General features: G+C 41.4%; 3 protein-coding genes across 4 annotated transcripts; all 3 read left to right on the forward strand.

Moving 5' to 3' along the window:
- Nucleotides 1-25: 25 nt before the first annotated feature.
- Nucleotides 26-2,738, forward strand: LOC139559379 (fatty acid-binding protein, liver-like). Its single transcript, XM_071375354.1, has 4 exons — nt 26-288; nt 403-575; nt 2,167-2,256; nt 2,470-2,738. The coding sequence occupies exons 1-4, from the start codon at nt 222-224 to the stop codon at nt 2,518-2,520; spliced, it is 381 nt and encodes a 126-aa protein (XP_071231455.1). The 5' UTR covers nt 26-221; the 3' UTR covers nt 2,521-2,738.
- A 2,528-nt stretch (nt 2,739-5,266) lies between these two features.
- On the forward strand, nt 5,267-11,704 carry LOC139559381 (serine/arginine-rich splicing factor 10-like). Of its 2 annotated transcripts, XM_071375355.1 has the most exons (6): nt 5,267-5,450; nt 6,073-6,176; nt 7,134-7,238; nt 7,471-7,648; nt 7,760-7,816; nt 9,596-11,704. In XM_071375355.1, the coding sequence occupies exons 1-6, from the start codon at nt 5,386-5,388 to the stop codon at nt 9,894-9,896; spliced, it is 810 nt and encodes a 269-aa protein (XP_071231456.1). In that variant the 5' UTR covers nt 5,267-5,385; the 3' UTR covers nt 9,897-11,704. The 2 variants fall into 2 exon arrangements, with proteins under 2 accessions (XP_071231456.1, XP_071231457.1); XM_071375356.1 differs by lacking the exon at nt 7,760-7,816.
- Nucleotides 11,705-17,721: 6,017 nt separating this feature from the next.
- On the forward strand, nt 17,722-21,174 carry LOC139559382 (akirin-1-like). Its single transcript, XM_071375357.1, has 5 exons — nt 17,722-18,186; nt 18,747-18,893; nt 19,207-19,338; nt 19,572-19,643; nt 19,733-21,174. The coding sequence occupies exons 1-5, from the start codon at nt 17,985-17,987 to the stop codon at nt 19,741-19,743; spliced, it is 564 nt and encodes a 187-aa protein (XP_071231458.1). The 5' UTR covers nt 17,722-17,984; the 3' UTR covers nt 19,744-21,174.
- Nucleotides 21,175-21,684: the final 510 nt, after the last annotated feature.

A 21,684-nucleotide genomic window follows, 5' to 3' on the forward strand; every position in this document is an offset into this window, starting at 1 on the left:
AATGAGGGCATGGCCCTCCCACAGGTCACTGTGGCATGAGGAAATACCTGAATAACAGGGAGGCAAAATCCCTAACATGGCAACGACCAGTGTGTGTGGGGGGGAAGAGGGAGGAGAGAGTGCTTTCTTAATAAAGACACTTGTCACAACCATTGGACTTACCATCCATTTGCCTTTAGTTTGAACAACTGCCTGCTGCTAATCCCAATACTGAGCTGGACATGGCATTCAATGGAAAATGGAAAATCCACAGTCAGGAGAACCATGAAGAGTTTCTTAAAGCAATGGGTGAGAACTCACATACATTTATTACAACAATCTCAGAGTGTGTTCAATGGCAGTATTGTGTTCTAGAACATTGTCAATAATGGTTATGTTTTATGTCGCAATTATGTTCTTCAGCTGTCCCTGAGATGTTGATCAAAATGATCAAGGGTGTCAAGCCAACGACAATAATTGAGCAGAAAGGTGACGACTTCACCATCAGAGTTGAGACTCCCCTCCGTACTGTCACCAACTCATTCACTATAGGGAAGGAGGCAGAAATCACTGCCATGGATGGGAGAAAGTTTAAGGTAATTTATCAATCATGAAATTGTGTGCATGGACCTATGGCCATGAGAGTGTGAAGAGCATCACACAGCTTTGTTTATTTGCATGGTGCTGTGTGTCCATCTTTTTTGCTCTAGTTTGATATACACTACCGTTCAAAACTTTGGGGACACTTAGAAATGTCCTTGTTTTTGAAAGAAAAGCAACCATCACTCCTGTGTTCCAATGGCACATTGTGTTTGCTAATCCAAGTTTATCATTTTAAAAGGCTAATTGATCATTAGAAACAAAACTGTTGTGCTGATTAAAGAAGCAATAAAACTGGCCTTTAGACTAGTTGAGTATCTGGAGCATCAGCATTTGTGGGTTCGATTACAGGCTCAAAATGGCCAGAAACAAAGAACTTTCTTCTGAAACTCGTCAGTCTATTCTTGTTCTGAGAAATTAAGGCTTTTCCATGTGAGAAATTGCCAAGAAACTGAAGATCTCATACAGCGCTGTGTACTACACCGCAAACTGTCTCTAAACAGAATAGAAAGAGGAGTGGGAGGCCCCGGTGCACAACTGCGCAAGAGGACAAGTACATTAGAGTGTCTAGTTTGAGAAACAGACGGCTCACAAGTCTTCAACTGGAAGCTTTATTAAATAGTACCCTCAAAACACCAGTCTCAACATCAACAGTGAAGAGGCGACTCTGGGATGCTGGCCTAGGCAGAGTTGCAAAGAACAAGCCATATCTCACACTGGCCAATAAAAATAAAAGATTGAGATGGGCCAAAGAACATAGACACTGGACAGAGGAAGATTGGGGAAAAGTGTTATTGACAGACGAATCTAAGTTTGAGGTGTTTGGATCACAAAGAAGAATATTCGTGAGATGCAGATTTTTTTTTAAAGATGCAGGAGGAGTGCTTGACGCCATCTGTCAAGCATGGTAGAGGCAATGTGATGGTCTGGGGGTTCTTGGGTGGTGGGAAGGTGGGAGATTTGTACAGGGTAAAAGGGATCTTGAAGAAGGAAGGCTATCCCTCCATTTTACAACGCCGTGCCATATCCTGTGGACGGCGCTTAATTGGAGCCAATTTCCTCCTACAACAGGACAATGACCCAAAGCACACCTCCAAACTATGCAAGAACTATTTAGGGAAGAAGCAGTCAGCTCATATTCTGTCTATAATGGAGTGGCCAGCACAGTCACCGGATCTCAACCCTATTGAGCTGTTGTAGGAGCAGCTTGACCGTATGGTATGTAAGAAGTGCCCATCAAGCCAATCCAATTTGTGAGAGGTGCTTCAGGAAGCATGGGTTGAAATCTCTTCAGATTGACAACTAGAATGCCAAAGGTCTGCAAGGCTATAATTGCTGCAAATGGAGGATTCTTTGACGAAAGCAAAGTTTGAAGGACACAATTATTATTTCAATTAAAAATCATTATTTATAACCTTGTCAACGTCTTGACTATATTTCCTATTCATTTTGCAACTCATTTCATGTATGTTTTCATGGAAAACAAGGACATTTCTAAGTGACCCCAAACTTTTGAACGGTAGTGTAGACATAGGTGCAGCTGCAGCAGGGTGTGTGAGTGTTTTGTGTTTACTCTCTGACCCATAGTGTACTGCCAGACTGGAGGATGGGAAGCTCATCTGCGATACAGAGAAGTTCTCCCACATCCGGGAAATCCAAGGGGAGAACATGGTTGAGGTAAAGGGCATCCCTCCACTTTTATATTTTAATGTTGTAAAATACACTTAATTGGATGCACTTTGTCCTAATGTCCTAGCAGTTGGTCTCCAATTACAGTAGCACTGCCCCTCAACAAAAAAAATAACAATGAATTGCCAGCCTGATTCAATCTGTGGTTGTTCATTCATGTTGTTCTGTGTTAGTGACTGTCCTCTTTCCCATTTTTTTCAGACTATCACTGCGGCCTCTACAACCCTCACCAGGATAAGCAAGAGAGTCTGATCTCTAAAGCCACAGAGACAAGGATTACATTTTCAATTAATTTAAATGACCTTTTATCTCAGGTAATATAATAGCTATAAAATATTACATTAAAATGACAAATGACTCAACATTGCATCTGCTCATTTTATGTCTAATTTGGACACATGCATTTTAAAAGCCCCAAAGCAAATGTACTTCCCTAACAAAACCAATACAAAACGGATAGCTTTTCCTGACACCTTGTGGTTATTGAATAATCTGCAATCATTGTAGTACTCAGCAACAAATGTAAACTTGTGGGATCATATTTTCACTTCATCATTAACTAGCAACGGTAGACAACAATGACTAGCTCATAATCTCTTGTGTTTATTTCATATTTTATCTGGATTTTATCATAAAAAAAAAAAAAGAAAGAAAATAAAATTCCTCAACAATTTCAATGAATGCCAATGGGGGGAAAGCAAAAACTCATGGTCACATCGTCATCTTCATCCTGTAAAGCAAGAACACAGACAAGAACAATTTAGAGGAGAGGCATTTTACATTATACCAATCAACATTTGTGACTGAATTCACACTGACTGTGTGTAAGTCCCAAATGGCACCCTATTCCCTATGTAGTGCACTGCTTTTGACCAGTGCCCACTGTGGATTTTCCATTGAATGCCATGTCTAGTTCAGTCAGTGGCGACCCACCTGTTTAGCTGTTTTGCATGTTATTTTGGCTTTAATACGTGTCACCTATCAGTTTGCAAACATTGTAAAATAAAATGTTGAGTTAATAAAGTCACATACAAGGCAGCTCCAAAATTCAGGTGTTTCAGCCTAGCTCAGTGCTTTCTGTGGTGGAGGGGAAGCCAGTGGAAAATACAGAGTGCAGGCTTTGGTAATCTTCTCTAGTTGCGCCGTGATTGGCTCAGTGTTCTGTCACTCATGGGAACACTACGTCGCCGCAAAATCTACAGGGCGAGCTAGTAAATTCAAGCCCCCTTGGGTGCTGCCATACATTTACATTAGAAGTGCCCATCCAAGAAGTCAAGGTCATTCGCCACAGATAAGATCATGTCAAATCACGTTATATCTATCGTAGTTTTTTTTGGACAGATCATGTCAACATCATAATTTCAAAATCTTAGCTATCTACCTAGACAAGCAGTTATCATCATGAATCACATTGACAATCTATTGGCAAATCCTTGTCATATGAAAATAAATTATAGATAAAATGTATCGGTGCTCATCGGCCATTGGACATAAACATTACACAACAAGTTGGAAATCAACAATGATTGGTTTGGAAGGAATCAGTGGCCAACTGATTGGGCTTTGGTCACCATATACTACCCACCACTGCGACCTGTATGCTCTCGTTGGCTGGCCCTCACTGCATATTCGTCTCCAAACCCACTGGCTCCAGGTCATCTATAAGTCTTTGCTCGGTAAAGCCCCACCTTATCTCAGCTCACTGGTCACCATAGCAGCACACACCCGTAGCACATGCTCCAGCAGGTATATTTCACTGGTCACCCCCAAAGCCATTTTCTCCTTTGGCTGCCTTTCCTTCCAGTTCTCTGCTGCCAATGACTGGAACGAATTGCAAAAATCACTTAAGCTGGAGACCCATATCTCCCTCACTAACTTTAAGCACCAGCTGTCAGAGCAGCTCACAGATCACTTCACCTGTACATAGCCCATCTGTAAATAGCCCATCCAACTACCTCATCCCCATACTGTTATTTATTGTTTTGCTCCTTTGCACCCCAGTATCTCTACTTGCACATTCATCTTCTGCACATCTATCACTCCAGTGTATAATTGCTAAATTGTAATTATTTCGCCACTATGGCCTATTTATTGCCTTACCTCCCTTATCTTACCTCATTTGCACACACTGTATATAGACTTTTTTTCTCAATTGTGTTATTGACTGTATGTTTGTTTATTCCATGTGTAACTCTGTGTTGTTGTTTGTGTCGCACTGCTTTGCTTTATCTTCGCCAGGTCGCAGTTGTAAATGAGAACTTGTTCTCAACTAGCCTACCTGGTTAAATAAAGGTTAAATAAAAAAACTGCAAGCGTTGCAAAGCAATCACTATTTTTCTTCCCCTGCCTGTTATTCGGTGGAGAGGGTGTGTAGTCCAAGTCTGGGTCTAAGGGCCATGCTTAAAAGGATAAGCATTCACACACAACACCATGGGCCAGAGAAGGTTGAATACATTGGGCATGCTGTCAATCCAGCATGACTTCTGCCCCGTTCAAAACAACTGGGAACTCCAACTCGGAAAATAGGTTTTGAACTGTCATCCAACTCGGAATTCCAAGTCGGGAACTCGGGCGTCTTTCTAGAGCTCCGACCTGAAGCTCACTGACGTCATGATTCAAGGTTGTTTTTTTCCCGTGTTCCCAGTTGTCTTGAAAGCACCATCAATCCAGAGAATGCCAGACTTTGATGACTAAATGTCATGACAAAATAATGCACTAAATGGATAAAAAAAAGTAACAATGGTCAAATGCAACCAGTTAATGATTCTAGATGTTCTGATAATTTTCAAAAGCTATGTCCAAACTACATGGAGTTTACATCATAATGATAGGTAGCCTATGTAATAGTCGGATTGGTAACAAAACCACCTATTTGTGTTTTGCCTGAGAGTTCCGTTCTTTATACGTCATGCTTCCTCTGCTGGGTGTGATAACGCACCATAACAGTAGATGGCGCTAAATTTATTTTCGTGCTTTCACGAATCCGCGAAGTAAAGTATGCGCCTGCGCATTCGGTTTTCCACATAGCTGCACAACTAGGAATACTTTTCTGTTAAACCCAAAACAGAGAGCGAAAATATTTGATGTAAAGCTGCATTCTTGCTTTATATTTTTAGCATGGCCAGATATTTGAGACCTCCAAATACATCTCTTTTCATCAGAAACATTTCCGATGAATCCAGGTGAGTCCATATTTGAACATATTTCCCCCCAGTTCCTTGCGGTCAAATAAGGTCAGAATTCTACACCCCAAGCTAACGTTAACTAACGTCATTAGGCCAATGCTAGTCTGCTAGCCACTGCCTGATCAAAGACGATTGTGGATTGGCCCTACAGTTGTGCAAGGTAGACCCACAGATGGCTAAACTCAAGTCATAAACCAAGAAAAAATGACTAACCATCAACATTTGGACAAACTTCTGTTTCAATCGTCCTAACAAGCTAGCTAACGTTAGCTATAGCTCCTGTTCCACACTTACGTTTAAAAACAGTTGTGAATGTTACCCTACTACATAGTTTAACAAAATTATAATATAACGTTAAATGACAAAAAAAAAAAAGACTAGTAAAGGGAGATGACACACGGGCGATTGTTCTATTAACGTTATCCATTCATGGATGTAAGGTACATTTCAGAGTGTGTAGGTTATGCATAGACTTAAAGTTTAAATTGTGTCAGTTTTCATGCAAAGAAGTGGCATCATATTGCCCAACAGAAGCCACCGGTCTGTCAGTGGTTCCTTTGGTGGTACTACTTTTCCTCCTGGTCATTGAAGTGACATTTCTATCCTCTACGGTATTCAGGCCTGAGGATTTGCGCCGTGAATTTGGTCGTTATGGGCCAGTAGTAGACGTCTACATTCCACTTGACTTCTATTCACGCCGACCAAGAGGATTTGCATATATTCAATATCCTTTCCCTTCTAAAGTGAGAATTGTGAAATCTGTCTTTTCTCTTTTATAATTTGTTTATTTTGAATGTTGTAAGATGATAACATGTTTTCTCTCAGAAAATGTCTTAAGCAGTAAGGCTTGGTTGTGTGATTGATTGCTGTGACTTTGCATTCTGTATGTACACAATGAAGTACTTTTTAATATCTAACTTAAATTTCTCTGTTGCCCCAGAAAATGTAAAGGCATCCAGTTGTTGTGGAGCCTGGAGAAAGAGTAAGAATGTCCGGTGTAGAGTAGATCTAAAGACAAGCAGCAAAAGACCGCCAGGATGCAAGAAAGAGAGAGAGGGAAAGTTTGAAAGAGAATTTAAAGCTTGAAGAGACAAAGAGGAAAAAGAGGGGACGGAGTCGAGGCTTGGATATGTCGTCAAAAGAAAGAGGAAAAGGGAAGAGATTAAAGGGCAAAGACGAGCAGGAAACCCAAGTTCTTCTGGGAGGCGATTAAAGAGCTTAAAGATCAAGATGAAAGTCAAAGTCAAGTATGTTTAAGGTAACAAACCTGAATTATTTTGTATCCTCACAAATATAATGAATCAACAAATATTACATGAAAATCTATCAATAAATAGCCAATGTGAAAATTTGATTCTTAATTCAACTAAGAAATTGTTACTCTTATCAATATATTTTGCATTTGATAATATAATTTGAAACTGAAGCGGTATTGATTCCTCAGTGCAAGCCATCAAATAAGAGACATATTATTGAAACATGTTTGCCTCATCTTCAATCTTGAGAAGAACCCAACATTCTCATAACAAATGTGTTCCAGAACCTAAGCTTTGCTTTATGCTGTCAGCCAATATGGCTTCCATTTCGATTAAGTGGCAGAAGATACATTGTATTACAACAGTATTGCTGAAAAGATTGTAGTCACATAAGACCACAGGTAAGAACCTTAACAGCTCAGCAAGTTTGAAGATGTGCGCGACGCTGAAGATGCTCTGCACAACCTGGACAGGAAGTGGGTGTGTGGCCGACAGATTGAAATCCAATTTGCGCAGGGAGACCGAAAGAGTAAGGCGGTTTCACAAATGTCCTGTGTTTCATGAAGTAACACTGTACAGTATCAAGCAGAATTTCTTGTTCGCGATTTACTGATGTTACTTTCAGCTGTAATTTCAAATACATGTTTTCTATCTCACGTGGTACAACTGCAATACCTTTCAAGGAAAGCTAAACCACTGTGTACTGTATGTTTGCTTGGTGGGTTTCTCTCTTCTCCCAAACCCCCTTTTTTCCATCACAGCACCCAATCAGATGAAAGGAAAGGAGGGGGGATCTTCGCGCAGCTCTTCGCGGCATGATGATCAGGATTATGATCGGGACAGCCGTCGTAGGCGCTCTCGCAGCCGTAGCTACCAAAGACGGAGGTCACGCAGCCCATCCTACGATCGCCGGCCCAGACGCTCTGAGAGTCCCAGAGAGTAAGGGCCTTTCCAGTGTTCTCCAGCTAGCATGCTTCAAATAAGATTGCAAAGCTTATACAAAATGGCACAGTCTATTGATTACATTCTGATTGACGTTTTGTTACCCAGCTCCCGTGGAAGGATGTACGGCGGTAGAGGAAGAAGCAGGAGTCCGGAAAACGACATGTCGGTCCTTGATACTCTGGGATTATGGCAATGAAGCCATTTATCTATTTCCCCAGAGTCAGATGAACTCAAAGATACAATTTGTATATCTCTGCGTCCAGTAGGAAGGAAGTAAGAGGAAGTGTTAGCGCAACGACTGGAAGTCTACAGGAACAGTTAGCATGCTAGCTGTTCCCGTAGACTTCGTCAATTACACTAATGCTAGTTAGCAACTTCCTTCAAACTGCGTGCAGAGACATACAAATGGTATCCACAAGTTTATCTGACTCTGGGGAAGTAGATAAAGGGCTTCATTGCCAAAATCCTTAAGTATCCCTTTAACAGCTGAACCCCTGACAATGAAACACATTCTGGGCACTTTCAATAAACTTACTAATCATTAGATGGTTGTAATCTTCTGTTACTTTTGCTGTCCTCCATCAGTGGAAGGGATTATACACTGGACAAAAATTTAAACGCAACATGTGAAGTGTTGGTCCCGTGTTTCATGAGCTGAAATAAAAGATCCCAGAGGTTTTCCATATGCACAAATTTGTTTACATCCTTGTTAGTGAGAATTTGTCAATTGCCAAGATAATCCATCCACTTGACAGGTGTGGCATATCAAGAAACTGATTTAAACAGCATGATCATTGCACAGGTGCACCTTATGCTGGGGACAATAAAAGGCCACTCTAAAATGTGCAGTTTTGTCACACAGCACAATGCAACAGATGTCTCAAGTTTTGAGGGAGCGTGCAATTGGCATGCTGACTGCAGGAATGTCCACCAGAGCTGAATCTTAATTTCTCTACCATAAGCTGCCTCAATGTCGTTTTAGAGAATTGGCAGTAGTTCCAACCGGCCTCACAACCTCAGACCATGTGTAACCACGCCAGCACAGGACCTTCACATCCGGCTTCTTCACCTGCGGGATCGTCTGAGACCAGCCACCTAGAGCTGATGAAACTAGGTTTGCACAACCCAAGAATTTCTTTACAAACTGTCAGAAACCGTCTCAGGGAAGCTCATCTGCTTGCTCGTCGTCCTCACCAGGGTCTTGGCCTGACTGCAGTTCGGCGTCGTAACAGACTTCGGTGGGCAAATTCTCAACTTCAATAGCCACTGGCACGCTGGTGAAGTGTGCTGTTCACTGATGAACCCCAGTTTCAACTGTACCGGGCAGATGACAGACAGCGTGTATGGTGTCGTGTATGGCGTTGTGTGGGCGTGCGGTTTGCCGATGTCAATGTTGTGAACGGAGTGAGGTTATGGCATGGACAGGCATATGCTAAGGACAATGAACACAATTGCATTTTATCAATGTCATTTTCATTTTACATAGATACTGTGACTAGATCCTGAGGCCCATTGTTATACCGTTCATCTGCTGCCATCACCTCGTAATGCACAACCCCATGTCGCAAGGATCTGTATACAATTCCTGAATGTCCCAGTTCTTACATGGCCTGCCTATGTCACCCTTTGAGCATGTTTGGGATGCTCTGGATCATCTTGTATGAACGGGTGTAGAACTTTTTAAAATGAATTTAAGCAAAATTCCCTGGCTTAACTTCCCATGGAAAATGTACGTAAATTTACCAGAAGGTTTGACCCTTTGCAACCCTAGTGACCAACAGAATAATATCTGTATTCCCAGTCATGTGAAGTCCATAGATTAGGGCCTAATGAATTAATTTCAATTGTCTGATTTCCTTATATGAACTGTAACTCAATAAAATCTTAGTTGTCTTATATTTTTGTTCAGTGTAATAATCCAATGGTTTGTTCTTCATACAGGCACCGACCCCACCCACGTGACCACCGACGACCCCCCCCTGGGCATTCCCCTCACAGCCAATCCCCTTCTCACTCCAGATCCAGGCCCAGGGCCCAGAGGGAGTCCAGAGGAAAGTCTCGTTCCCGCTCTAAGTCCCTGAGCCCACGAGATGGCGAAATCCACCCAGCATCCGGAGGCTATGAGCCGCAGGACGATGCATCGCCTCGTATGCACTCCCCGTCCCGCTCGCATTCTCGCTCCCTCTCACGGTCCCATTCTCGCTCCAGGTCCTGGACAGGACGCAAGTCAGGGGGACACTAAAACATGTTTGTTGGATCCTTTTGATTGTAGTTGTGTCCAAAATGGCTTGCTGGATAATTGAATGTTCATGGAACGGTTGTTGGTTGGTTTGTGAAAATGATCTTCCTTTGTAGTTTTTTGCTTCTTTTTTTCATGTTTTTTTTAAATGGATGACAAAAGAGAAACACAATATCCTGTTTAAATCAGTCCCAGAAATGTCACCTTTTTTATATTTACACACCCTCCGTTTCTAGTCATTATATCCAATACACTGAGTGTACGAAACATTAGGAATAGCTTCCTAATATTTAATTACCCCCCCCCCCCCTTTTGCCCTCAGAACAGCCTCAATTCATTGGGGCATGGACTTTACAAAGTGTTGCTAGCCCATGTTGACTCCAACGCTTCCCACAGTTGTCAAGTTGTCTGGATGTCCTTTGAATGGTGGACCATTCTTGATACAAACAGGAAACGGTTGTGTGAAAAACCCAGCAACATTTCAGTTCTTGATACATTCAAACCGGTGCGTCTGGCACCTACTACCATACCCCGTTCAAAGGCACTTAAATCTTCATCCCTTGAATGGCACACATACTCAATCCATGTCTCAATTATCTTGAGGCTTAAAAATCCTTCTTTAACCCGTCTCCCCCCCTTCATCTACACTGATTGAAGTGGATTTAACAAGTGACATCAATAAGGGATCATAGCTTTCACCTGGTCAGTCTCGTGGAAAGAGCAGGTGTTCCTAATGTTTTGTGCACTCAGTGTATAAGCGTTATGCCTTTCAGAAGACAGGGCTAGAAGTACTGTATAGGCCAAGATCAAGTACCGTGATTCAATCCAATCATTGTTTACCGTGAATGAGGGAACATTGCCTTGAAAAGCGGTAATCGGATTGAATCCCTGCCCTTGTCGCTAAAATCCTCACCTTCACCTTCCTGTCAAGTACATTAGGCCCCAGCTTTCAGTTGGTATGCTTGAAGTGTAAGTTACCTGGGGTGTAATCATTAGTTCAAAAAGTTTACTCAAACGGAAAACGTTTTGCAACGAATACTTTAATTTGGTTCTGTTTGTTTCCTAGTGAAACATACCCCTGGCCTGTGAAAGCCACGAGCCACTACGGTAGCACCGTTTATTTTCTACCAACATTTGTTTACGATTTGTTCAGCGATAGACAGGCCCATGTAACATTGACTTGTCCTATTTGATTTGATCAATTCTGGTAGCCATCATGTCAGTAGCCTCAAATATCAACTCTGAAGGTTTCTAAATTTGATCAAGTTGGCGATGGTTTGTACATGGCCTTCTGTATGTTTTGACATTTCAGGACCTTGATCCTTCGCTTTGTTAATACTCCATACTTTGCTAAACGGTTCCCATGATGGCTTGTGATGGCTTGTATTATTCTATATGCTTGTTTTTTCCTAAAACAACTCAAGTGTAGTCTTCCTTCCAAATATGTCAGTTATGCTCTACTGTTTATACAACTATTTTCTTGGAGAGTAATAAATGCTTGAAGTCAGTCACCTTTTAAGCTAATTTATCACCTGATTTACTAGTTTGTTCATTGTTGCTCCTCTATTGCTGCACTGTTGGCACTAGGAACATAAGCATTTAGCTACACCCACGATAACATCTGCAAAATGTGTGTACGCGACCAATCATATTTTATTTGATGTTCCCTCCTTGACGTTTGCAGTTGTTACTAAAAAAAACTATTTTGCTCAATGTCATTTTTTTTTTTTTTTTAGTGTGTATACTTTACTGTTTATACTTCAGATATCACTTTTCAACAGTATAAGTAAAAATAAAAATAAAAAAAATCACTGGAGGACCTAAAATAAAAAAAAATTAATGGTGTCTAGTTTGGTGGGCATTCTATCAGAAATCGTTTCACTAAGTCTGCTGGCATTTTTGCATGTGGGGATAATGTTTAAAATTCTATACGATGTGTAACCATACACAGACATTCCTAATGAATCAAAGACATTGCAAGACAAGGGGGCCACTATACTATGCTTTTAGTTTGCGCCTCAAATCAACATTTTATTTTATTTGGATTTTATTTGAGGCGCATTCTAAAAGTATAGTAGCCCCCTTGTCTTGCAATGTCTTTGATTCTGTAATATCACTATACACAATACCAATAGAATACTAATATCATACACACTTGATTAGGGAGGTCATACTAAAGCTTATTTTGGCTTTTCCATTTTTTTTAAACTGATTAAATCAAAATCAACACTGAAATTGGATGGGTAAAATGAGAAAGAAAAAATAATATTTTTTGTGTGAACTGAGTTGGCACAACTGGAAAACAACTGAAACAACATGCATCAAATACTCCACTCAATAGCTTACATGTTCCATTTGATCCCAATTTTGCATTATTATAAGTTTTGGTACATTTAAATACTCATAAAAATAAACATTTCACAAAATGGAATGTGTAAGGTTAGGTCACCATATCAACTGCAAGCGTGGGTGTTAAAAGTCGTATAACACTATTTTTTGTTCACGTTCTCAAATAGTTCTGCCGTTTGAGATCAGATGTTCTATTAAGCGCCAAAGCTTGGTATGTGCATTATTCCATAGAACAACAATCAGTAACAATATAGCCTGGGTGTCAAATCGGTTTCTGCACTCTTGTCCACTCATGCCAAACAATGACAATGGAGTAGGCAAGAGCACAAACGCATCTGGGACCAAGCTAGTAAGCATATAAGAGGTCAGGGCAGCATGGTCTGTAGACTTGCATTACAACAAAAAAATCACACTTTTGCTACAAGGCTGCTGCTTCATTCGGCATTCCAGTACTGCTCTGACTCCCCAAAAACACAGAAGTATAACCTAGCCTGTCGTGATGTACAGTGGCTTGCGAAAGTATTCACCCCCCTTGGCATTTTTCCTATTTTGTTGCCTTACAACCTGGAATTAAAATGGATTTTTGGGGGGGGTTGTATCATTTGATTTACACAACATGCCTACCACTGTGAAGATGCTAAGTATTTTTTCTTGTAAAACAAACAAGAAATAAGACAACAAAACTAAGCTTGAGCGTGCATAACTATTCACCCCCCCAAGTCGATACTTTGTAGAGCCACCTTTTGCAGCAATTACAGCTGCAAGTCTCTTGGGGTATGTCTCTAAAAGCTTGGTACATCTAGCCACTGGGATTTTTGCCCATTCTTCAAGGCAAAACTGCTCCAGCTCCTTCAAGTTGGATGAGTTCTGCTGGTGTAAAGCAATCTTTTAAGTCATACTTTTTATTTATTTATTTCACCTTTATTTAACCAGGTAGACAAGTTGAGAACACGTTCTCATTTACAATTGCGACCTGGCCAAGATAAAGCAAAGCAGTTCGACACATACAACAACACAGAGTTACACATGGAGTAAAACAAACATACAGTCAATAATAGAGTAGAAAAATAAGTCTATACAATGTGAGCAAGGGAGGTGAAGGCAAAAAAAAGGCCATGGTGGCGAAGTAAATACAATATAGCAAGTAAAACACTGGAATGGTTGATTTGCAGTGGAAGAATGTGCAAAGTAGAGATAGAAATAATGGGGTGCAAAGGAGCAAAATAAATAAATACAGTACGGAAAGAGGTAGTTGTTTGGGCTAAATTATAGATGGGCTATGTACAGGTGCAGTAATATATGAGCTGCTCTGACAGCTGGTGCTTAAAGCTAGTGAGGGAGATAAGTGTTTCCAGTTTCAGAGATTTTTGTAGTTCGTTCCAGTCATTGGTAGCAGAGAACTGGAAGGAGAGGCGGCCAAAGGAAGAATTGGTTTTGGGAGTGACCAGAGAGATATACCACAGATTCTCAATTGGATTGAGGTCTGGGCTTTGACTAGGCCATTCAAAGACATTTAAATGTTTCCCCTTAAACCACTCGAGTGTTGCTTTAGCAGTATGCTTAGGGTCATTGTCCTGCTGGAAGGTGAACCTCCGTCCCAGTCTCAAATCTCTGGAAGACTGAAACAGGTTTCCCTCAAGAATTTCCCTGTATTTAGTACCATCCATCATTCCTTCAATTCTGACCAGTTTTACAGTCCCTGCCGATGAAAAACATCCCCACAGCATGATGCTGCCACCACCATGCTTCATGTGGGGATGGTATTCTCAGGTTGATGAGTGGTGTTGGGTTTGCGCAAGACATAGCATTTTCCTTGATGGCCAAAAAGCTCAATTTTAGTCTCATCTGACCAGAGTACCTTCTTCCATATGTTTGGGGAGTCTCCCACAATGTGTTTGCTTATTTTCTTTAAGCAGTGGCTTTTTTTCTGGCCACTCTTCTGTAAAGCCCAGCTCTGTGGAGTGTACGGCTTAAAGTGGTCCTATGGGCAGATAGTCCAATCTCCACTGTGGAGCTTTGCAGCTCCTTCAGGGTTATCTTTGGTTGCTTTGTTGCCTCTCTAATTAATGCCCTCCACGCCTGGTCCGTGAGTTTTGGTGGGCGGCCCTCTCTTGGCAGGTTTGTTGTGGTGCCATATTTTTTCAATTTTTTAATGATGGATTTAATGGTGCTCCGTAGGATGTTCAAAGTTTTTGATATTTTTTTTAGAACCCAACCCTGATCTGTACTTCTCCACAACTTTGTCCCTGACCTGTTTGGAGAGCTCCTTGGTCTTCATGGTGGCACTTGCTTGGTGGTAACCCTTGCTTAGTGGTGTTGCAGACTCTGGGACCTTTCAGAACAGGTGACTGTATACTGAGATCATGTGACACTTAGATTGCACACAGGTGGACTTTATTTAACTAATTATGTGACTACTGAAGGTAATTAGTTGCACCAGATCTTATTTAGGGGCTTCATAGTAAAGGGGGTGAATACATATGCACGCACCACTTTTCCATTTGGAATTGTTTTGAATTTTTTGAAACAAGTCATTTTTTAAATTTCACTTCACCAATTTGGATTATTTTGTGTATGTCCATTTACATGAAATCCAAATAAAAATCTATTTAAATTACAGGTTGTAATGCAACAAAATCGGAAAAATGCAAAGGGGATGAATACTTTTGCAAGGCACTGTATACACACACACATTGTTATGTTACAGCCTTATTCTAAAATGGATTAAACTTTATTTTTAAATACTCATGAATCTACACAAAATACCCCATAATGACGAAGCAAGAAAAGGGTTTTAGAAAATGTTGTAAATGTCAAAATTTACAAATAAATGGAAATATCTCATTTACATAAGTATTCAGACCCTTTACTCAGTACTTTGTTGAAGCACCTTTGGCAGCGATTACAGCCTCAGGTCTTCTTGGGTATGACGCTACAAGTTTGGCATACCTGTATTTGAGGAGTTTCTCCCATTCTTCTCTGCAGATCCTCTCAAGCGCTGTCAGGCTGGATGGGGAACGTTGCTGCACAGCTATTATCAGGTCTCTCTAGAGATGTTCGATCGGGTTCAAGTCCGAGCTCTGGCTGGGCCACTCAAGGACATTAAGAGACTTGTCCCAAAGCCACTCCTATGTTGTTTTGGCTGTGTGCTTAGGGTCGTTGTCCTGTTGGAAGGTGAACCTTCGCCCCAGTCTGAGGTCCTGAGCGCTCTGGACCAGGTTTTCATCAAGGATCTCTCTGTACTTTGCTCTGTTCATCTTTCCCTCGATCCTGACTAATCTCCCAGTCCCTGCCGCTGAAAAACATCCCCACAGCATGATGCTGCTACCACCATGCTTCACCGTAGGGAGGTTTCATCCCGACGTGACACTGAATGTCACATTCAGGCCAAAGAGTTCAATCTTTTGTCAGACCAGAGAATTTGTTTCTCATGGTCTGAGAGTCTTTAGGTGCCTTTTGGCAAAATCCAAGCGGGCTGTCATGTGCCTTTTACTGAGGAGTGGCTTCCGTCTGGCCACTCTACCATAAAGGCCTGATTGGTAGAGTGCTGCAGAGATGGTTGTCCTTCTAGAAGTTTTCCACATCTCCACAGAGGAACTCTGGAGCTCTGTCAGAGTGACCATCGGGTTCTTGGTCACGTCCCTGACCAAGGCCCTTCTCCCCCAATTGCTCAGTTTGGTCAGGCGGCCAGCTATAGGAAAAGTCATGGTGGTTCCAAACTTTTTCTGCAGGAATGTCCACCATCGTTTAAGAATGATGGAGGCCAGTATGTTCTTGGGGACCTTCAATGCTGCAGAAATGTTTTGGTACCCTTCCCTAGAGCTGTGCCTCGACACAATCCTGTCTCAGAGCTCTACGGACAATTTCTTCCACCTCATGGCTTGGTTTTTGCTCTGACATGCACTGTCAACTGTGGGATCTTATATAGACAGGTGTGTGCCTTTCCAAATCATGTCCAATCAATTGAATTTATGTCAGGTGAACTCCAATCAAGTTGTGGAAACATCTCAAGGATGATCAATGGAAACAGGATGCACCTGAGCTTAATAACCGAGTCTCATGGCAAAGGGTCTGAATACTTATGTAAATATGGTATTTCTGTTTTTTGTTTTTAATAAATTAGCAGAAAAATCAAAAAAACATTTTTCGCTTTGTCATTATGGTGTATTGTGTGTAGACTGATAATGGAAAAAGAATAAGGCTGTAAGGTAACAACATGTGGGAGAAGATCTAGATCAGCACTCCTACTCCGAGATGCACTCCACTCACTTTCCATCCACTTCTAAGTGCACTGAACAAAAATAGAAATGCAACATGTAAAGTGTTGGTCTCATGGTCTGAAATAAAAGATCCAAGAAATGTTCCGTACGCACAAAAAGCTTATTTCTCTCAAATTTTTTGAACACATTTCTTTACATCCCTGTTAGTGAGCATTTCTCCTTTGCCAAGATAATCCATCCACCTGACAGGTGTGGTGTGTCAAGAATCTGATTAAACAGCATGATCATTACACAGGTGCACCTTGTCCTGGGGACAATAATAGGCCACTCTAAAATATGCAGTTTTGTCACACAACACAATGCCACAGATGTCTCAAGTTTTGAGGGAGCGTGCAATTGGCATGCTGACTGCAGAAATGTCCACCAGAGCTGTTGCCAGAGAATTGAATGTCAATTTCTCTACCATAAGCTGCCTCCAACGTTGTTTTAGAGAATTTGGCAGTATGTCCAACCGGTCTCACAACCACAGACCACGTGTATGGCGTCGTGTAGGCGAGTGGTTAGCTGATGTCAACATTGTGAACAGAGTGCCCCATGGTGGCGGTGGGGTTATGGTATGGGCAGGCATAAGCTACAGACAACGAACACAATTGCATTTTATCGATGGCAATTTGAATGCAGAGATACCGTGACGAGATTCTGAGGCCCATTGTCATGCCATTCATCCGCCGCCATCACCTCATGTTTCAGCATGATAATGCACTGCCCCATGTCGCAAGGATCTGTACACAATTCCTGGAAGCTGAAAATGGCCCAGTTCTTCCATGGCCTGCATACTCACCAGACATGTCACTCATTAATCATGTTTGGGATGATCTGTATCGATGTGTACGACAGCTGCGTACCCGCTCTAGCACCAGGGTCAGCGCACTCTCAAAGGTTGTTTTTTGCCATCATTGTAAGCCTGCCACACACACTATACGATACATTTATTAAACATAATGAGTGTGAGTTTCTGTCACAACCCAGCGCGTGGGAAGTGACAAAGAGCTCTTATAGGATAATAATATAATAATAATCAATAATTTTGTAACCGAAAGGTTGCAAGATTGAATCCCCGAGCTGACTAGGTAAAAATCTGTCGTTCTGCCCCTGAACAAGGCAGTTAACCCACTGTTCCTAGGCAGTCTTTGAAAATAACAATTTGTTCTTAACTGACTTGCCTAGTTAAATAAAGTTTAAAAAAAAAGACTCTTCTCAACCCAGTGCAGTGGGTGGCGGTAAAGGCAAGTAAAGGTGTGACATCGTACATTAAACTCGAGGGAAGAAGACGCCACTTGAACGTTTTTATTTAGCCGAAGCCTGTGTTAGCGAATAAGTGATTTCCCAGACACCGGCAACATATAAGAACATAAGAAAGCACAAGACGGACAAACTGATAACCTTAATTTACTCGTTATTAGCAGCTATCCGGATTTTTTGCCGACCGAAAAACATTGTTTTCTGGACTAAGTTAGCTAGCATGGCGTGCGGAGCTACTTTGAAGCGTTCAATTGAGTTTGAGGCCCTTCACAGCCCTCAATCTCCAAAACGGCGAAGGTGCAACCCTCTGCCAGGGACCCCAGTCACCCCCTCGCCAAAGCGGTGTAACCTGCTTTCCGCTACCGGTGACAGTTCGATGTCTCCCCAATCAACTTGTGGAGGAGAACATAGACTTACCCCAGGTTACTTGTTTGCCTGAAGAATGTAAAAAAAATAAATGGCTAACGTTAGATGGTGGCCATTGTAGCTAGCTAGCGCCAGTGCAGTGGCTGAAAGTAGCGAATAGTAAAATATGAGATCATACGTTATCATTTAGCAGGCTATCTAGCTAATGTTATCTATCTAATAATGAACGCGATTTACAGGTTGTAGTTAGTAGGTCAAACATTGAAGAAAGACTCACATGATGATATTCTAGCTAGGCATATAGCTAACTAACGTTACTCACTTTGTAGTTGGCCAGAAAGAACCCAGTCCTGATTGTAACTAACATAGTTATCCTGTATAACAGTGTAGCTTCAAGTTGATGATAATACCTGGCTAGGAAATCATTCATGCATCCATCCAGGTACCAAGTTGATCATGTGTTTGATAGGTTTATTGGGTGCATGGCTATGTGACCATGTTTCATGCTTCGTCACACCCAATATAGATGTGAGGCCTGGGCTGTTGCCTGAGGAAACACCCTTTCCAGAGTAAGACAACCATGTTAAGCTGACTTGAGTTGTTTTTCCATCCACAGAGCAGATCGTCCAGAATCTTAGGCAAGAATATAGCCGTTACCAGCGACGGTGTCAACTTGAGGAGGCCTTCAACCAGAGTGAGTCCCAGACTCCAAGTGATGGCCCAGGACAAAGCTCTGGTTTCATGGCACCAAGCTCCCCATCAGGTCTGTTTTCAAGCAGTTAGCCTTCACCAAGCTGAAGATGCTGTCAGCATCTGATTACAAATAAACTTACTATAAGGGTGAATAACAGTCAACTCACCGTGCTGTCTCTTGTTTGTGGTGTGGGGAAGAAGAGCCACAAAGTAAAATTCTTAAGAAAAGATGACTCACACTAACCTTTGCATTTGTTGTTTATTCTCAATGTCTCAACACTTGCAGAAGTAAACCAGACCTAATTGGGTGTCTCTTTTTAACCAGATTGTGTATGCAGTTGTCAGACAAAAGCTCATTCCTTGTCATGTTATGGTTTCCCCAGGAGTGTCTATGAAGAGGGACCAGCCCTGCTTCACATTGCGCCAGGTAGGCTCCCTGTGTGAACGAATCCTCAAGGACCACGAGGAGAGCATCTGTGAAGAGTATGAACAGATCCTGAACACGAAGCTGGCGGGTATGCTGACTCTCTTATTACAGATATGGGCCCGTATTCATAAAGCATCTCAGAGTAGGACCGCCACTGATCTAGGATCTGTTTTGCCTATTAGATCATAATGAGTAATATTACATGGACATGGGCGACCTGATTTTAGATCGGCACTCCTACTCTGAGACGCTTTATGAATACGGGCCATCTCATGGTATGACGACTCATAGATAATTTTAATGTTTTTGGTTCCTTCCCAGAACAATATGAATCGTTTGTGAAGTTCACACATGACCAGATCATGCGACAATATAGCGCTAGACCCTCCAGCTGTGAGTTCCAACGATAATCGAAACACGCACACTAACTTTTTATCTTCCCCAGTGGCTGTTTTAATCAACATTTTGTTTCTATTTTTCAGATGTCTCATGAAATCTTAACAGTAAGCTACCTGCGCTCACCTCAAGACTGCTGCTTTCAATCTCCCAAGTTTTTCTTCACTACTTCAGTGACATGATTTTCTTTTCCTTTTAAAACGCTCAATATTCTGAGTCTGAGTTGTACTGTACTTGTGTGGATGTGCTCTTTAGGAGATGGATAGTGGACTTGCCTTTTCAAGGGTTGTGGAAAGCTGGGCTGACGTGACTGTTCAATTTAACCTGCCAAAACTCACTGCTGCAGCATTTAACCCTACATGCCTTTTTACATTTTTTTATTTTCACAAAACATACTTGAAAAGGTGGTTTTCTTTTGATTTTAGAAATGAAAGTTATTTGCGCTTTATGTAAATGGTATGATATTATACATTGGAACTTTGGTGTACTACAGTCAATTGCAGTTTTGCTTTTCTTTATACATATTTTGTACAGAGTTTTGGGTGATTCCCTTGTTTTACATATTTTAGGGTTCTTGTTAGACATTCTACCAGATTATGCTGCAATTGAGATGCCAACACAGCGTGTGTGTCGGTATACTGAGCTCTTTGTAAGATATGCAGGCTATTACTCCCAAGAGAACCAAACATGGATGGAAGGGCTCAATTGTTTACTGGTTATGATCCTTCTTACAGGGATAGACTGGATGAGGGTTTTTGTTATAGGCCAGCAAAAAAATGGAGGCTGAAATGTGTGAAACTGCACAGTCACCTCTTGGTTTGGAATAAAACATCTGTATAGACTTGATTCTTTTATCGACATTGTAGTGACCTTAACCCAACACCGAGCAACCTCGTCAAAAGGTTCGGCTCTCTTGGCGTAATGGCTACCCCTCCCCCTGAAATGGCTACAATATACCTGGGCCCTTGAGGTTGGTAATGGAACTCCACTCATTGTAGAGGCATGCTCAATGTTTTTACTCTGTAGCTGGCCCTATGTACTCTCTTTTTGTATATTTGATTTATTGAATGATTACTTGTGATTTTATATTAACTGAGTGTACTGTCTGATATTTTTTGGGAGTTTAGTTAGGTGACCCTGTAGTACAGGTGGTGTGTTCTGTGATTTGGTGAGGGATTACGTTGTTACACATCACACCACTGAATAAAGGGAATGTACGCCTTAATGGATGGGTTGAAGTCGAAATAACAGATTTTCACCATTCAAATGTGAACTAATGTGTGTCTGCATAAACTGCATACATACAATGGCACGTCTACCATTAAGACATGCCATTTGATTTATTTTTAATTCTCCAGTTGTGTTGTGGATTGAGTTGCTCTCTGCTGTACAAGAAGCTCTTGATATCACCTTTTTACCAAAAGAATACCCTGAACCTTCACAAAAATATTGTCCTAACTACTGTGTTTTAAGGTCAGTTTTGTTGAACACAATTATAACATTGAATAAATACTTGATTTGAAGGGAATCATTTTGAATGTAATTCTTGTGAGAGTAAATGAAGTAAGCCTAATACGGGTCATGTCACACAAGTGTTACATTGTAGCAAATGGAGCACCAGGGGGCCACACTGACCATTGAGTGGTATAAAGCATATTGTTCATAGTTATGGAGAATATCAGACCATGAAACACAACCATAAATACTTGAAAGATGACTTATATCAAAAGCTTGGAATACATTCAATATACTGTCCAAGTACACAGTTCTGATTGCTGAACAATTGGTATGAGGGAGAGAAAATTCCTTGTTTTCAGGCTGGTTTTCTTTACAATATACGCAACAGGAAACTCCAGTCTACCAATCACAATGACATTTGAGCTATGCGCTTATCAATTTCTGTTTTAGACCACTCCAAAGCTGCAATAGTAATGTCTTTTTGTAGGGGCTAACTGCCATGACTCATTGGCCAAACCCTATGGGGATCTGTTTCTGTATGGTTGTTGGATTGACACTGAAAAGGTATGTTGTAAACACA

Source organism: Salvelinus alpinus, chromosome 29 (genome assembly GCF_045679555.1).
Source record: "Salvelinus alpinus chromosome 29, SLU_Salpinus.1, whole genome shotgun sequence".
Lineage (NCBI taxonomy): Eukaryota > Metazoa > Chordata > Actinopteri > Salmoniformes > Salmonidae > Salvelinus > Salvelinus alpinus.